General features: G+C 46.1%; 1 protein-coding gene across 1 annotated transcript; it reads left to right on the top strand.

The window, feature by feature from the left end:
* The first annotated feature begins 833 nt into the window (after window positions 1-833).
* Window positions 834-17293, top strand: LOC119350190. Its single transcript, XM_037618139.1, has 3 exons — window positions 834-1144; window positions 16594-17071; window positions 17194-17293. The coding sequence occupies exons 1-3, from the start codon at window positions 834-836 to the stop codon at window positions 17194-17196; spliced, it is 792 nt and encodes a 263-aa protein (XP_037474036.1). The 3' UTR covers window positions 17197-17293.
* Window positions 17294-18773: the final 1480 nt, after the last annotated feature.

The raw sequence follows: 18773 nt of genomic DNA, 5'->3' as shown, positions 1-18773 counted from the left end.
CTGGGCTCCAGTCATGGAGTTCGCCGCCGTGGATATTTTCCAGCACTCACCCTTCAGAGACGTGCTGGATTCATTAAAGTCTCTCTCCCTATCAGAAGACTCCTGGCCGAACTATGTTCAGCCCGTGTGGGATACGGAGGACGAAGGAAATCGTGACCAACCCACCACCCACTTAATAGCCACTATCGATGACCTAACAGACATGCTTGACATCACCCCCAACATCATCGATGGTATGGACGTTGATGCAGGGGAAGATCCGGAACGACCGCCCATGCAGCGCTGGACTGCCACTTCATCATACGACGTCTACATGGTGGACACCCCCAAAGAAGACAACAGAGACAAAAAGGACACAACAGAGGATAAACCCCTCGGGAAAAAGCAAAAACGACGGCGTAAGCACTGCCTTAGGTCCAGTCACAGCAAAAATAGCGATGACAATCCAAAACAGGATGACACTCCGGTCGATTTCGAAGGCAACAATGACCATAGGGATCCAGCGATGGAGCAGGATGAACCAGGTCAGGCCGAACACAGCCCGGAGCAGACGCCCGATTTAGAGGGCCGAACTCATCATGCTACCTCCAAAGAAGATAACAGTCTGGTTGACGATGCGTTCACCATCCCAGAAGAACATTCCAAGCAAGACAATCTCCGCAGAAAACTCCTGGCAACAGCGCGGAGCCTGAAGAAGCAGAACCAAAAACTCAAGGCCGCGCAGGATACGCTCAACCGATGATGGAATAAGGTGCTGGACACCGAAGGAAAACATGGCGATAATCGCCACACAAAGAGCTACCCAAAGCGCAAACTACTACCCGAATTCGACAATGAAGCCGCAGCACCCGTCTGGCCCAAAAACAATACAGCTACTCAGCCGGACCAACCACCTCATGGCTGCGATAGAGCAGCCACTGATACCGCACCTGATTTATGAGAGCTCCTGGATAAAAAGGCCAGTGCGGCCAGGTCCATCTATGGGTGCAGAGGACAGGCTCCGGTGCGGGAGTATGGTCACCACGGCAATCATACCGTTGGAATATCAGTCCGGAATCAACACCGGGAGCAATAACGGCCAGCAGCAGGCCGCGACACAGCCAGATACAAAGGGGCTGCACACCCCTTGTGATTCACGGATGAGGTGCTGGATCATGAATTTCCAGAAGGATTCAAACCCGTGAATATAGAGTCATACGACGGAACGACGGACCCCGGGGTGTGGATTGAAGATTTTATCCTTCACATACACATGGCTCGTGGGGACGACCTCCACGCCATTAAATATCTCCCCTTGAAGTTAAAAGGACCAACTCGTCATTGGCTGAAAAGCCTCCCCGAAAACTCAATTGGAAGTTGGGAGGAACTTGAGGATGCTTTCAGGGCCAACTTTCAAGGGACTTATGTCCGGCCTCCAGATGCGGACGATTTAAGTCACATAATACAGTAGCCTTGAGAGGCAGCCCAAAAACTTTGGAACAGATTCCTCACTAAGAAGAATCAAATTGTCGACTGCCCGGACGCTGAAGCCTTAGCGGCCTTCAAACACAGTATCTAAGACGAGTGGCTTGCCAGACACCTCGGCCAAGAAAAGCTGACAATGATGGCAGCCTTAACAAGCCTCATGACCCGATTTTGCGCGGGCGAGGACAGCTGGTTGGCCCGTAAAGGCACCAGCGACCCCAGCACATCCAAAATCCGAGATGGCAATGGGAAGCCATGGCACACCAAGAACAAACGTCAGAATAACGACAGTATGTACAACACAGCGGTCAACGCCGGATTCAAGGGCCCTCGGCCCGGTCAAGGAAAAAAACCATTTAACGGCAGTAAAGAGGAACCATCCGGCCTGAACAAAGTCCTGGACAGATTGTGCCAAATCCATGGCACTTCCGACAAACCTGCAAATCACACCCACAGAGAATGTTGGGTCTTCAAGCAGGATGGCAAGTTAAATGCCGAACATTAGGGAAGGGAAACACCAAGCGAAGATGAGGATGAGCCTCGCCAGCCGAACACTAGGGGCCGGAAACAATTCCCACCGGAATTCAAAACGGTAAACATGGTACACGCAACTCACTCAGAGTTTGTAGCCCCCCAATATAAACCCTGGGCAACTTGCCCGATCACTTTTTGATCACAGGGACTATTCGGCCAGTATCCGGCATGGAGGATTGGCTGCCTTGGTGCTCAATCCAATAATCGATGGATACCATCTCACTCGTGTCCTAATGGACGGCGGCAGTAGTCTTAATTTGATATATCAAGACACCATCCGCAGGATGGGGATAGACCCATCCAGAATAAATCAAAACAACACCACCTTCAATGGAGTAATTCCAGGCATCGTGGCCCATTGTTGGCAGTCCCTCATGTTAGAAGTAACATTCGGTTCTCCCGACAACTTCAGATGCGAGAACTTACTCTTCAACATCGCTCTCTTCAGCAGTGATTATCATGCGTTGCTTGGAAGACCAGCCTTCTCTTGCTTTAACGCAATACCGAACTACGCCTACCTTAAACTGAAGATGCCCGGTCCACGCGGCGCCATCACGGTTAGCGGAAACACAGAACAGTATGCGGCAGTTCCCACTGCCGGACTCTAGGCGGCCTCTCCCACCAGAACGCATGACCGGTCGTCAAGACCACGGACATGGTTAGCCGAGTCCAATACACAATTTTTTCACAATAGCTCGAATAAACCTGAGCCAGGGGCTGTACATGTGTCCCCATAAATAATACGAGGGGCTGCAAACATGTAACGCATGCCCACAATTCGGCTCACCTCTTTAACAGGCCGGATCTCCAATATTCCTCGAGCATAACTAACTTTTCGCACGTTTTCCTTTTTCGTTCTTACAGACACTACCAGTGCGACACCCTTCCAGGATACGGCACAATAGAGACACAGGCGTAGATGTGCAGCAGGGCCCCGCCCACAGGTTACTCTTTAGAATAAGCCTATGCGTAAACCTTTTTTACTGTCTCTTGTTGCTCAACGTCCCATGGGTATTTCATACACCTGTACGGGACACTGGCATGTTAGGCTTCTTTGCCATGACAAATCAATACGTGTACCTGGAATCACAGGGTCAAGGGCATTGTTTAGCCCAATATATTTTATAAACTTCGAATACCTTCGGGAGTGTTTGGCGTCATGAGTTTGGCCTTATATGCATCATCTCCGAATCATGTCTTTGGTCAAAAGTTGGGTTAGCCCGGCTCCTGGGTTTGCTGCCTTACGTTCCGTTCTATCGGCTAAGGTGGCCAAAGGAGAACTACTGCGATTGTGCCCTGGTTACTCCGGATGAGCACCTCAGCAGAGAAAGCCGAAAACTGACTGTCATGATATGGCGAGAGACTGGTCAACCACTCGAGGACTCATTGGAATCTATAGGATTCCTCCTTATTAACAAAGGACCGGTCTACCGGTCAAGTTGGCGCACCGTATCCGGATGCACGCGGAAGTACCAGGGGCTATATAGTAGCCCCATCTTTCAATTCCTATGGCTAAGCGAAAGTGTTACAGCTATATAGTCCGGTTGCCTGGTTCGACGTGCGATCACCTCCTTAATGGACCAAGACGTTGGATCAAGTGTGTTCACGCATATTTTCTCGAACACCCCCGCATTATGCGCGTGGGCGCTGAAGCCAACGACTGCTAACTTTCACGATTATATGCATATATAAATAGCCGCACAGGAGACACTATAATACTTTCAGGCAAACATATGCAAAAAAGCAGCCTCCATAATTAAACACATAGTTGTTTACAATTTCATCACTCAAACATAACATTCTTGGAGCACTGGGCCTCTATTCTATGAGCAACTTCTATAACCTGCTCAAAATAGTGCTCGGCTTGGTCTTGGCTTCCAGCCTGACCCCGGGGTGCAATGCGGGTGGCCTCCATATCCGCCCAGTATGTTTTCACACGAGCAAGAGCCAACCGCGCACCCTCCATGCATGATGATCTCTTCATGGCATCAATCTGCGCCCTGGCGCCAAATACTTGTTGCACCAGACCAAAGTAACTGTCCAGCTTCGGCTCCTTCGGCCACAAATGGTCTATTACAGACGTCATTGCAAGGCCGGACAATCTATGGAGCTCGGCTATGGCGGCCATCTTCTCACTCTAGGGCAAGGAACGCGCTGGAACATCAAATTGCGACCAGAACAGCCTCTCCATTTTATTATCCTCATGGTCCTTGAATAACTTGGTCACATCAGCCGTACTCTTCGCCAAGTCCGCATACTCCTCTACAGCACTCCATAGCTTATCCAACGGAGCATACTTTGGATCCAAAAACTTTATCCGCAAGACATATGGTCTTTCGGCCGCGATTTCTCCAGTTTGTCGAAGTTCCTCCCGTGCGTCTCTAATCTGAGAGCGCATCTCCTTGGCCGAATCCATCACCTTCTTTAGATCGGCCTCCTTTGTTTGATTCTCCTTTTCGAGAAGCTCATACCGGCCGGCGGCGTCCCTCAGCTCCACAGCCATCTCAGCTATCTTCTCCTTGCCTCGAAGACGAGTGGCCTGTTCGGCCTTTAATTCTTTGGCTGCCTTTAGAGAAGCCGCATTGCTAATCCGGGCTTGTTCCTTGGCTAGAGCAAGCTCCGCCCTCAGGGCCTCAATGGCAGCAGCTCCGCCTGCAATTACATAATGCCACATTAGTATTTAACCTTATTGCAAAGATAGATGTGGATATAGGAAAGCATACTCTGCGACTCCTCGAATCACTTGTTCACAAGCGTAACATCGGCCTCCACAACGCCAATCTGCCGCCTCAATTCGGCGCATTCAGCGGCCTGGTCTATTGCCGAACCCTTAGCAACCTGCACATCAATACAGGTGCGGTCATAATCTAGGAGTGTGATCCTCTGTTTGCCACCATGGGCTGCCATCCGCAGTCTCAGGGGCTACTATCTATACAGAGCGCATGTATCGCGTGTGGTTCAACTAAACATTACAGCTTACCTCAAAGCCTTTGAGCAAGCTCTTAAAAGCTTCGTTTAAACCGCTCGTGGTGGAGGAGGTTTTCTCCAACACCATACCCATTAGGGTACAATGACACTCCAAGAGATCAGTTGACTCCAGGAGGCCCGTCAGCGCGTTCGGTCGGACTCCGGACTCTCCCAGATCCTTTTCATTGTCCGCCATGGGATCCCAACACGCTGGGCTCGGGGTGGCCGAAGTGTTAGCTTCCGGCCCCATTGGATCCGGACTCCTCCGTGACGATACCTCAGGTTTGTTGGGGAATGTAGTAATTTCAAAAAATTTCCTACGCACACGCAAGATCATGGTGATGATATAGCAACGAGGGGAGAGTGTTGTCTACGTACCCTCGTAGACCGAAGCGGAAGCGTTGACGCAACGTAGAGGAAGTAGTCGTACGTCCTCCGGTTCAACCGATCCAAGTACCGTTACTCCTGCACCTCCGAGTTCTTGACACGCGTACAGCTCGATGACGCACCCTCGATCTCCGATCCAGCAGAGGCGCCGAGGGGGAGTTCCGTCAGCACGACGGCGTGGTGACGATCTTGATGTTCACCTGTTGCAGGGCTTCGCCTAAGCACCGCTACAATATGACCGAGGTGTAATATCGTGGAGGGGGGCACCGCACACGGCTAAGGAACGATCAATGATAAACTTGTGTGTTCTAGGGTGCCCCCCTACCCCCATATATAAAGGAGGGAGGGAGGAGGTGGCCGACCCTAGGGGGGTGCGCCATGAGGAGGGGGAACCCTACTCCAAGTAGGTTTCCCTCTCTTTTCCTTATCTTATTTGGAGGGGGAAGGAAAGAGTACTAGTATTAGGAAGTAGTACTAGTAGTAGTAATAGGAAGAGGGGGAAGGAGAAAGGAAAGGGGGGGCCGGCCCCCTCCCCAATTCGGATTGGGCTTGGGGGGGTGCGCCCCCTTCCCTTGCTCCTTCTCTCTTCCTCCGACATGGGCCCAATAAGGCCCATATACCTCCCGGGGGGTTCCGGTAACCTCCCGGGGCTCCAAACTTCTCCGGAACCTTTCCGGTGTCCAAATATATCCGTCCAATATATCAATCTTTATGTCTCGACCATTTCGAGACTCCTCGTAATGTCCGTAATCATATCTGGGACTCCGAACAACCTTCAGTACATCAAAATACATAAACTCATAATATAACTGTCATCGAAACCTTAAGCGTGCGGACCCTACGGTTCGAGAACGATGTAGACATGACTGAGACACATCTCTGGTCAATAACCAATAGCGGGACCTGGATGCCCATATTGGTTCCTACATATTCTACGAAGATCTTTATCGGTCAAACCGCATAACAACATACGTTGTTCCCTTTGTCATCGGTATGTTACTTGTCCGAGATTCGATCGTCGGTATCCAATACCTAGTTCAATCTCGTTATCGACAAGTCTCTTTACTCGTCCTGTAATACTTCATCTTATAACTAACTCATTAGTTACATGCTTGCAAGGCTTAGGTGATGAGCATTGCCGAGAGGGCCCAGAGATACCTCTCCGACAATGGAGTGACAAAACCTAATCTCGAATTATGCTAACTCAACATGTACCTTCGGAGACACCTGTAGTACTCCTTTATAATCATCCAGTTACGTTGTGACGTTTGGTAGTACCCAAAGTGTTCCTCCGGTAAACGGGAGTTACACAATTCTCATAGTTACAGGAACATGTATAAGTCATGAAGGAAGCAATAGCAGAATACTAAACGATCAAGTGCTAAGCTAACGGAATGGGTCATGTCAATCAGATCATTCACTTAATGATGTGATCCCATTAATCAAATAACAACTCATTGTTCATGGTTAGGAAACATAACCATCTCTGATTAACGAGCTAGTCAAGTAGAGGCATACTAGTGACACTTTGTTTGTCTATGTATTCACACATGTATTATGTTTCCGGTTAATACAATTCTAGCATGAATAATAAACATTTATCATGATTATAAGGAAATAAATAATAACTTTATTATTGCCTCTAGGGCATATTTCCTTCAGTCTCCCACTTGCACTAGAGTCAATAATCTAGTTCACGTCGCCATGTGATTTAACAGCAATAGTTCACATCACCATGTGATTAACACCCATAGTTCACATCGATATGTGATCAACACCCAAAGGGTTTACTAGAGTCAGTAATCTAGTTCACATTGCTATGTGATTAACACCCAAAGAGTACTAAGGTGTGATCATGTTTTGCTTGTGAGATAATTTTAGTTAACGGGTCTGTTACATTCAGATCCGTAAGTATTTTGCGAATTTCTATGTCAACAATGCTCTGCATGGAGCTACTCTAGCTTATTGCTCCCACTTTCAATATGTATCTAGATCGAGACTTATAGTCATCCAGATCTGTGTCAAAACTTGTATCGACGTAACTTTTTACGACGAACCTTTTTGTCACCTCCATAATTGAGAAATATTTCCTTATTCCACTAAGGATAATTTTGACCGCTGTCCAGTGATCTACTCTTAGATCACTATTGTACTCCCTTGCTTAACACAGTGTAGGGTATACAATAGATCTGGTACACATCATGGCATACTTTATAGAACCTATGGCTGAGGCATAGGGAATGACTTTCATTCTATTTCTATCTTCTGCCGTGGTCGGGCTTTGAGTCTTACTCAATTTTACACCTTGCAATACAGGCAAGAACTCTTTCTTTGACTGTTCCATTTTGAAATACTTCAAAATCTTGTCAAGGTATGTACTCATTGAAAAAAAAACTTATCAAGCGTCTTGATCTATCTCTATAGATCTTGATGCTCAATATGTAAGCAGCTTTACCGAAGTCTTTCTTTGAAAAACTCCTTTCAAACACTCCTTTATGCTTTACAAAATAATTCTACATTATTTCTGATCAACAATATGTCATTCACATATACTTATCAGAAATGTTGTAGTGCTCCCACTCACTTTCTTGTAAATACAGGCTTCATCACAAGTCTGTATAAAACTATATGCTTTGATCAACTTATCAAAGCGTATATTCCAACTCCGAGATGCTTGCACCAGTCCATAGATGGATCGCTAGAGCTTGCATATTTTGTTAGCTCCCTTTGGATCGACAAAACCTTCCGGTTGCATCATATACAACTCTTCTTCCAGAAATCCATTCAGGAATGCAGTTTTGACATCCATCTGCCAAATTTTATAATCATAAAATGCGGCAATTGCTAACATGATTCGGACGGACTTAAGCATCGCTACGGGTGAGAAGGTCTCATCGTAGTCAATCCCTTGAACTTGCCAAAAAAATTTTTGCAACAAGTCGAGCTTTATAGATAATAACATTACCATCAGCGTCAGTCTTCTTCTTAAAGATCCATTTATTCTCAATTGCTTGCCGATCATCGGGCAAGTAAACCAAAGTCCATACTTTGTTCTCATACATGGATCCCATCTCAGATTTCATGGCTTCAAGCCACTTTGCGGAATCTGGGCTCACCATCGCTTCTTCATAGTTCGCAAGTTCATCATGGTCTAGTAACATGACTTCCAGAACAGGATTACCGTACCACTCTGGTGCGGATCTTACTCTGGTTTACCTACGAGATTTGGTAGTAACTTGATCTGAAGTTACATGATCATCATCATTAGCTTCCTCACTAATTGGTGTAGTAGTCACAGGAACAGATTTCTATGATGAACTACTTTCCAATAAGGGAGCAGGTACAGTTACCTCGTCAAGTTCTACTTTCCTCCCACTCACTTCTTTCGAGAGAAACTCCTTCTCTAGAAAAACTCCGAATTTAGCAACAAAAGTCTTGCCTTCGGATTCGTGATAGAAGGTGTACCCAACAGTCTCCTTTGGGTATCCTATGAAGACATATTTCTCCGATTTGGGTTTGAGCTTATCAGAATGAAACCTTTTTCATATAAGCATCACAATCCCAAACTTTAAGAAACGACAGCTTAGGTTTCTTGCCAAACCATAGTTCATACGGTGTCGTCTCAACGGATTTAGATGGTGCCCTATTTAATGTGAATGCAGCTATCTCTAATGCATAACCCCAAAACGATAGTGATAGATCGGTAAGAGACATCATAGATTGCACTATATCCAATAAAGTACGGTTATGACGTTCGGACACACCATTACATTGTGGTGTTCCAGGTGGCATGAGTAGTGAAACTATTTCACATTGTTTTTAACTGAAGGCCAAACTCGTAACTCAAATACTTTTCTCTACGATCAGATCGTAGAAACTTTATTTTCTTGTTACGATGATTTTTCACTTCACTCTGAAATTCTTTGAACTTTTCAAATGTTTCAGACTTATGTTTCATCAAGTAGATATACTCATATCTTCCCAAATCATCTGTGAAGATCGGAAAATAATGATACTTGTCGCGAGCCTCAATATTCATCGGACCACATACATCAGTATGTATGATTTCCAACAAATCTGTTGCTCGCTCCATTGTTCCGAAGAACAGTGTTTTAGTCATCTTGCCCATAAGGCATGGTTCGCAAGCATCAAGTGATTCATAATCAAGTGATTCCAAAATCTCATCAGCATGGAGTTTCTTCATGCGCTTTATACCAATATGAATTAAACAGCAGTGCTACAAATAAGTTTCACTATCATTATTAACTTTGCATCTTTTGGTTTCAATATTATGATTATGTGTATCACTACGATCGAGATCCAACGAACTATTTTCATTGGGTGTGTAACCATATAAGGTTTTATTCATGTAAACAGAACAACAATTTATTCTCTTACTTAAATGAATAACCGTATCACAATAAACATGATCAAATCATATTCATGCTTAACGCAAACACCGAATAACACTTATTCAGGTTCAACACTAATCCCGAAAGTATAGGGAGTGTGCGATGATGATCATATCAATCTTGGAACCACTTCCAACACACATCGTCACTTTACCCTTAACTAGTCTCTGTTTATTCTGCAACTCCCGTTTCGAGTTACTAATCTTAGCAACTGAACTAGTATAAAATACTGAGGGGTCGCTATAAACACTAGTAAAGTACACATCAATAACATGTATATCAAATATACTTATGTTCACTTTGCCATCCTTCTTATCTGCCAATCACTTGGGGTAGTTCCGCTTCCAGTGACCAGTCCCTTTGCAGTAGAAACACTTAGTCTCAGGCTTAGGACCAGACTTGGTCTTCTTCACTTGAGCAGCAACTTGCTTGCTGTTCTTCTTGAAGTTCCCCTTCTTCCCTCTGCCCTTTTCTTGAAACTAGTGATCTTTGTCAACCATCAACACTTGATGTTTTTCTTGATTTCTACCTTCATTGATTTCAGCATCACGAAGAGCTTGGGAGTTGTTTCCGTTATCCCTTGCATATTATAGTTCATCACGAAGTTCTACTAACTTGGTGATGGTGACTAGAGAATTCTGTCAATCACTATCTTATCTGGAAGATTAACTCCCACTTGATTCAAGCGATTGTAGTACCCAGACAATCTGAGCACATGCTCACTAGTTGAGCGATTCTCCTCCATCTTTTAGCTATAGAACTTGTTGGAGACTTCATATCTCTCAACTTGGGTATTTGCTTGAAATATTAGCTTCAACTCCTGGAACATCTCATATGGTCCATGACGTTCAAAACGTCTTTGAAGTCCCGATTCTAAGCCGTTAAGCATGGTGCACTTAAACTATCAAGTAGTCATCATATTGAGCTAGCCAAACGTTCATAACGTCTGCATTTGCTCCTGCAATAGGTCCATCACCTAGCGGTGCATCAAGGACATAATTCTTCTGTGCAGCAATGAGGATAAACCTCAGATCACGGATCCAATCCGCATCTTTGCTACTAACATCTTTCAACACAATTTTCTCTAGGAACATATCAAAATAAACACAGGGAAGCAACAACGCGAGCTATTGATCTACAACATGATGTGCAAAATACTACCAGGACTAAGTTCATGATAAATTTAAGTTCAATTTAATCATATTATTTAAGAACTCCCACTTAGATAGACATCCCTCTAATCCTCTAAACCATGTCTGATCATCACGTGAGATGGAGTAGTTTCAATGGTGAACATCTCTATGTTGATCATATCTACTATATGATTCACGCTCGACCTTTCGGTCCCCGTGTTCCGAGGCCATATCTGTATATGCTAGGCTCGTCAAGTATAACCTGAGTATTCCGCGTGTGCAACTGTTTTGCACCCGTTGTATTTGAACGTAGAGCCTATCACACCCGATCATCACGTGGTGTCTCAGCACGAAGAACTTTCGCAACGGTGCATACTCAGGGAGAACACTTCTTGATAATTAGTGAGAGATCATCTTAAAATGCTACCGTCAATCAAAGGAAGATAAGATGCATAAAGGATAAACATCACATGCAATCAATATAAGTGATATGATATGGCCATCATCATCTTGTGCTTGTGATCTCCATCTTCGAAGCACCGTCGTGATCACCATGGTCACCGGCGCGACACCTTGATCTCCATCGTAGCATCGTTGTCATTACGCCATCTATTGCTTCTACGACTATCGCTACCGCTTAGTGATAAAGTAAAGCAATTACAGGGCGTTTGCATTTCATACAATAAAGCAACAACCATATGGCTCCTGCCAGTTGCCGATAACTTCGGTTACAAAACATGATCATCTCATACAATAAAATATAGCATCATGTCTTGGCCATATCACATCACAACATGCCCTACAAAAACAAGTTAGACGTCCTCTACTTTGTTGTTGCAAATTTTACGTGGCTGCTACGGGCTTAAGCAAGAACCAATCTCACCTACGCATCAAAACCACAACGATAGTTTGTCAAATAGACTCTGTTGTAACCTTCACAAGGACCGGGCGTAGCCACACTCGGTTTAACTAAAGTGAGAGAGACAGAGACCCGCCAGCTACCTTTAAGCACGAGTGCTCGTAACGGTTAAACCAGTCTCGCGTAAGCGTACGCGTAATGTCGGTCCGGGCCGCTTCATCTCACAATACCGCTGAACCAAAGTATGACATGCTGGTAGGCAGTATGACTTATATCGTCCACAACTCACTTGTGTTCTACTCGTGCATATAACATTAACACATAAAACCTAGGCTCGGATGCCACTGTTGGGGAATGCAGTAATTTCAAAAAAATTCCTACGCACACGCAAGATCATGGTGATGATATAGCAACGAGGGGAGAGTGTTGTCTACGTACCCTCGTAGACCGAAACGGAAGCGTTGACGCAACGTAGAGGAAGTAGTCGTACGTCCTTCGGTTCAACCGATCCAAGTACCGTTACTCCGGCACCTCCGAGTTCTTGACACGCGTACAGCTCGATGACGCAACCTCGATCTCCGATCTAGCAGAGGCGCCGACGGGGAGTTCCGTCAGCATGACGGCGTGGTGACGATCTTGATGTTCACCTGTTGCAGGGCTTCGCCTAAGCACCGCTACAATATGACCGAGGTGTAATATCGTGGAGGGGGGCACCGCACACGGCTAAGGAACGATCAATGATCAACTTGTGTGTTCTAGGGTGCCCCCTACCCCCGTATATAAAGGAGGGAGGGAGGAGGTGGCCGGCCCTAGGGGGGCGCGCCATGAGGAGGGGGAAACCTACTCCAAGTAGGTTTCCCTCTCTTTTCCTTATCTTATTTGGAGGGGGAAGGAAAGAGTACTAGTATTAGGAAGTAGTACTAGTAGTAGTAATAGGAAGAGGGGGAAGGAGAAAGGAAAGGGGGGGCCGGCCCCCCTCCCCAATTCGGATTGGGCTTGGGGGGGCGCGCCCCCTTCCCTTGCTCCTTCTCTCTTCCTCCTACATGGGCCCAATAAGGCCCATATACCTCCCGGGGGGTTCCGGTAACCTCCCGGGGCTCCAAACTTCTCCGGAACCTTTCCGCTGTCCAAATATATCCGTCCAATATATCAATCTTTATGTCTCGACCATTTCGAGACTCCTCGTCATGTCCGTAATCATATCTGGGACTCCGAACAACCTTCAGTACATCAAAATACATAAACTCATAATATAACTGTCATCGAAACCTTAAGCGTGCGGACCCTACGGTTCGAGAACGATGTAGACATGACTGAGACACATCTCTGGTCAATAACCAATAGCGGGACCTGGATGCCCATATTGGTTCCTACATATTCTACGAAGATCTTTATCGGTCAAACCGCATAACAACATACGTTGTTCCCTTTGTCATCGGTATGTTACTTGTCCGAGATTCGATCGTCGGTATCCAATACCTAGTTCAATCTCGTTATCGACAAGTCTCTTTACTCGTTCTGTAATACTTCATCTTATAACTAACTCATTAGTTACATGCTTGCAAGGCTTAGGTGATGAGCATTGCCGAGAGGGCCCAGAGATACCTCTCCGACAATCGGAGTGACAAAACCTAATCTCGAATTATGCTAACTCAACATGTACCTTCGGAGACACCTGTAGTACTCCTTTATAATCACCCAGTTACGTTGTGACGTTTGGTAGTACCCAAAGTGTTCCTCCGGTAAACGGGAGTTACACAATTCTCATAGTTACAGGAACATGTATAAGTCATGAAGGAAGCAATAGCAGAATACTAAACGATCAATTGCTAAGCTAACGGAATGGGTCATGTCAATCAGATCATTCACTTAATGATGTGATCCCATTAATCAACAACTCATTGTTCATGGTTAGGAAACATAACCATCTCGGATTAACGAGCTAGTCAAGTAGAGGCATACTAGTGACACTTTGTTTGTCTATGTATTCACACATGTATTATGTTTCCGGTTAATACAATTCTAGCATGAATAATAAACATTTATCATGATTATAAGGAAATAAATAATAACTTTATTATTGCCTCTAGGGCATATTTCCTTCAAGGTTCGCCCACCCCACGGGGCGGAGAGGCTGGTGGGGTTTCACTCTCCATCATCTCCGAAAGAAGATCCCCCGAGGACGACCCTGTTGAGACAAACTGCTAGCCGGACTACAAAAACAGGTCCTGGTCATTACTCTCAGAGGAAGAAGCAATAAGATCCTTGCTTAATTAAACTTACAGCTCGATGGAGGGCCGGCCCGTTGGCGGGCGCTGTACGGCGAGGACGCCCTTCGAAGTAGGGTCCTTTGGCGAAATTCTTTTCCCTTGTTTAGGCGCCTCCGTCTCCAAATCTATGGAGGCGGCCCTTTTCTTCCCGCGGGCGGAGGGAACCTCAGAGTCGCCCCCCCCCCCCGGTTCTCCTCCTCTGTGAAGGCGCTGATTCCTCCGGTTCGGATGCGCAGTGAGTGAGGCCTACTCTTGGCCTCCCCTCTCTCCCCTTCATCTTTCTCTGGTGGCATCCAACTAAGTGTTCGTTCGAGAATCCTGGCCATTGCTGGGCCAGTTGAACCTTCGGGAAGAGGGGCCGGACACCTGATCCTCTCCGCCTTTCTAAGCCAATCCTGGTTGCGGACAGTGTTTAGAACAATGCTATGAAAAATATAAGCGAGGCATTCGGTTATGGGGTTACTTATTACGGTATCAAGGCAATTGCAGCTCAGGCCCCCGTCCTCGGTGGTGTCCGGACACTTTATTCGTGGTCCGAAGAACAACTCGTACATCCCTTCGGGTGTCATACCGTAGAAGTGTTGAATGGTCCGCGAACCTTCTAGATTGAATTCCCACATCCGCAGAGGCCGGCGTTTGCACGGTAGGATCCTCCAGACTAGCATTACTTGGATTATTTTGATGAGACTAATGTTCCTCTCGAGGAGCTCCTGAATGCGGCTATGAAGCATTGGTACAGCGTCCGCAGGCCCCCAGTTTAGTCCCACATTGGCCATGATGCTAGTTGGGGTGGAGGGCTCAAGCGGAAGGCAGGCGTGGCCACCCACTATGAGCCTCGGGGAGCTGTGACATAGAACCACCTTCGTTGCCATAAATCAGATACCTCCGGGAAGGAGCCTTCGGGCCATGGGGCATAGGCGTTCCTGCATTGTGGCACCTCCGCACTCTGCGTGTCGCTCCTCAATTATCTTCGGCTTCACATCGAAAGTCTTGAGCCATAAGCCGAAGTGGGGGGCAATGTGAAGGAAGGCTTCACGCACAACAATAAAGGACGAGATGTGGAGGATGAAATCCGGAGTTAGATCATGGAAATCTAGCCCATAGTAGTGCATGAGCCCCCTCACAAAGGGATCAAGAGTGAGACCTAAGCCCCGGAGAAAGTGGGAGAAAAATACGATACTCTCGTTGGTCTCGGGAGTGGGGATAACCTGTTCGGGACCAGGAAGCCTGTGCTTGACATCGGCGGTCAAATACCCAGCCTCCCTGAGCTTCGCAATATCCTACTCTATGACAGAGGAGTCCATCCATCGGCCTTGATGGTCAGATCCGGACATGATCGGAGATCTGGAGTGCTTAAGCTCGGGCTTTGGGTGTTGGAACTCAGGGCGCGAGATGTGCGAGCGTGGAGATAGAGGGATAGGCCTCGGCCCTTTATAAAGGGGGAAGAATACCAAACGTCCCCGAACGTGGTCGTTTGGGACTTGCCTAAAAACACGGGGTCATGCCAACAGGCACGGTTGGATTATCCATACCCGTATTGATGAGGATCCCGTAATAAGGGGGAACACGATCTTTGCTCTGACAGGACGTGCCGAAGAAATCGCCTCGTGGTGTGTGCGGTAGCAAGTTGTAGGAACGGTTCGAATAAAAACCGGACCGTGGCGTGATGTCACTCTTCGAATTGTCAGCAGATTAGATTCGTGGATTATTATTATTCTCTCTACAGTGGTATATGGAATGTTATCTTGCAGAGCCGGATACGGTCCTTGTGTTCGGAATTTATATTGGAGTATTCGGAGATGGAACCCGCCTTGCAACGCCGAAGACAATCTACGCGCTGGAATCATCGTCATTGAAGCCTGGTTCAGGGGCTACTGAGGGACTCCTGGATAAGGGGGTATCCGGACAGCCGGACTATATGCTTTGGCCGGACTGTTGGACTATGAAGATACAAGACAGACGACTTTGTCCCATGTCCGGATGGGACTCTCCTTGGCGTGGAAGGCGAGCTTGGCGATCCGGATGTAGATCTCCCTCTCTGTAAACCGACTCTGTGTAACCCTAGCCCCCTCTGGTGTCTGTATAAACTGGAGGTTTTAGTCTGTAGGACTCACGATCATCATCGTCAATCATACCATAGGCTAGCTTCTAGGGTTTAGCCTCTCTGATCTCGTGGTAGATCAACTATTGTAATACTCATATCATCAAGATCAATCAAGCAGGAAGTAGGGTATTACCTCCATTGAGAGGGCCCGAACCTGGGTAAACATCGTGTCCCCAATCTCTTGTTACCATTTCCCTTAGACGCACAATTCGGGACCCCCTACCCGAGATCCGCCGGTTTTGACACCGACAGTACGTAAGTGCGTAGCAACCTAAAATGTGTCGGCGTATGTTGGGTGTATGGACACAGACTAAGTGTCGGCATAGATGGACACATGTAAATGGACCGAAGGTTGGAAACTTGTGGCGCACGATTTCGGCGTGAGGCGGGGAATATTGGGGTGTTCATGTAAAATATCCGAAACGTTGTGCAAATTACCTCCATCTCGAACCCAACTCCACAGCCCTAACCCGTGCCTGCCGCCGCCGCCCTCGTGCTCGATCCACAGTCCTGCCGCCGGCCTCGCGCTCTACCCCGTTTTCAAGTCGTCGTCTCGGAGCTTACACTACCTCGCCCCTAAGCTCCACCTCGTCATCCACCCGTCCTTGCAGTCCGCCCCTCCCCCCGAGCTCCATATCCCGAGATCGAGCCGTCGCCCTCTCGATTCAACATCGAACCGCCGTCCTCACACCGCCCCCTCGACATCCCGCTGTCGTCCTTGCCAGTCCCCGCTCCTGCTGCTGCCAGGGCTCCATCTCTGGGCTCCCGCTGCTGTCCCACCTGCTGTTGCTGGGGCTCCATCTCCGGGCTCTTGCTGCTGCTGGATCTGCTGCTACCGGGGCTCCATCTGCAGGCTCACGCTGCTGCTGGACCTGCTGCTACCGAGGATCCATCCCCTTCGAGCTATGCCCCTCTCAAAGACAGTTGGCATCGTGTCTGAGGTAAGTATCAACTTGTCTTGAGATTTCCTTCTCTGTACCTGATGTTGTAAAAAATTGAATGAACAAGCATGCTTATTGACTTTGATTTGTTCCTTAGAAGTTAGTTTCTGCATTTTTTGTAGTGAGGTGATGGCGGAAGACAATAATGATCATTGATACATCATAGATGGAGCTGGAGGCAATGCTGCAAAGAGTGTCAAATGGAGGTGGCTTCTCATGGTAGTCAAGATGTGTTAGAGACGCACAACTTATTTTCTTATGGTCTTGAGGTCAATTAGACATACACTTGGAGTTTTTATATCGTGTACCTTAAATTAATGTGACATTTTAATTAATTGTTTAGATTATGTGATGGTTCTTTTTTTCTAATGTGCAGGGTCCTACAGCCATATAGGTGGATAGTTGTTCAACAAAATGATATATGGACTTCAAGCTGGTATCATAAAAAAACATTTGCTTCGGTGTTCTGAAGTTTCTCGATGAAGTGTAATATATTTGACCATTAGCGACACGACCACAAGGCATATATGTACCAATGATGTTATTTCTTGCAGTCAATTTGATTTTTTTATCTGTTGTGAGTAACAAGTAAACTGCTCAGGTTGATCTTATTTGTATATTTTGGAATTGTTTCCTGGTTGATGTATTGCAAGAGCGTTGTTTGTCCATACTTAAGTATACTTCAGTTTGGTTCAGTTTAGGACATAGTAAGTATGCTTTAGAAGAAATAATAAAAATTATCTGTTGCGAACAACATGTCAGGCTTGTGTTTTCAATCTCCCTGTACTTCTATGGTTCCAAATATTCTCTTGTATCTTCATTGTCTTATCTGCTTCTAGACCTATACTGCAAGTTAGTTTGATGTTAAAGAAAAATCCATTTATTGTACTGTTGTCAGTTTGTGCTTAATTTTGTGATTGTTGAAGGCAAGGAAAAGAGATAGTGCAGAAGGAGCTGAAGCAGGCATGATGATTCGACGACCACAACCTCACAAGGCCATCCACATGGCCCAGCAACACTATTTCAAGTCTGCCTCTCGCTCCCTACCCAGCCACTCAGTAGTGGATTTTATTATTTTGTCTTCTCCATGGACTGATTGGTTGTTGCTGTGGTTACTCCATGGACTAATATGACCTTTGCACCGAAACTATTTATTTTACAAAATTGCCTACCTTTGTTCTAGCATATTAAATTTTATTAGCATGCTCCAGTGCCTACAAATTGTTCTATCGGAACATTATCTTTGTTCTTCCATCATGAAATGTGTGAAGTTTGCAATGACTGGAGATCTCACCAATAGTCATGTCTCCAAAAATTCCTCTTGTTCTATTCAGACGCTTAACTTACTTTAGATAATGGAAGATGGTTGCTCAGCCTCTGCATCGTTCCATAATTTATATTTCCTGGACTTGTTATTTCCCTGTGGATTGCTCTAGGATCCTAGTTTGTTATACAAGCGTCTGCCAGTCAATGCTTTGCCATTGTTTCTCTTGAGGTCACTCTTTATATTAGAATATTTTTATGTACTGCATTTATGCTCTATCTACATTGGAATTTGATGTCATCCTTGACAGTTACCTCTGTCTGCCTCAACTTTATATTGTAGAAATTATGTTTCGTTAATTATAATTACATACTATTCTTTCACTATTTCTGATAAAATCATAATATTATTTTTGATAGGCTGGAAGGGAGGTCATTA

The sequence above is a fragment of the Triticum dicoccoides genome, chromosome 1B (genome assembly GCF_002162155.2).
Source record: "Triticum dicoccoides isolate Atlit2015 ecotype Zavitan chromosome 1B, WEW_v2.0, whole genome shotgun sequence".
NCBI lineage: Eukaryota > Viridiplantae > Streptophyta > Magnoliopsida > Poales > Poaceae > Triticum > Triticum dicoccoides.
This window is presented reverse-complemented; position numbering and strand designations above follow the sequence as displayed.

Excerpts from the sequence above, each read along its gene's own strand:
- LOC119350190 (XM_037618139.1), top strand. The coding sequence starts at position 834 with ATGAAGCCGCAGCACCCGTCTGGCCCAAAAACAATACAGCTACTCAGC. Across the intron at positions 1,145-16,593 it reads CCTTGTGATTCACGGATGAG|CCCTAACCCGTGCCTGCCGC; the intron begins GTGCTGGATCAT and ends CCAACTCCACAG.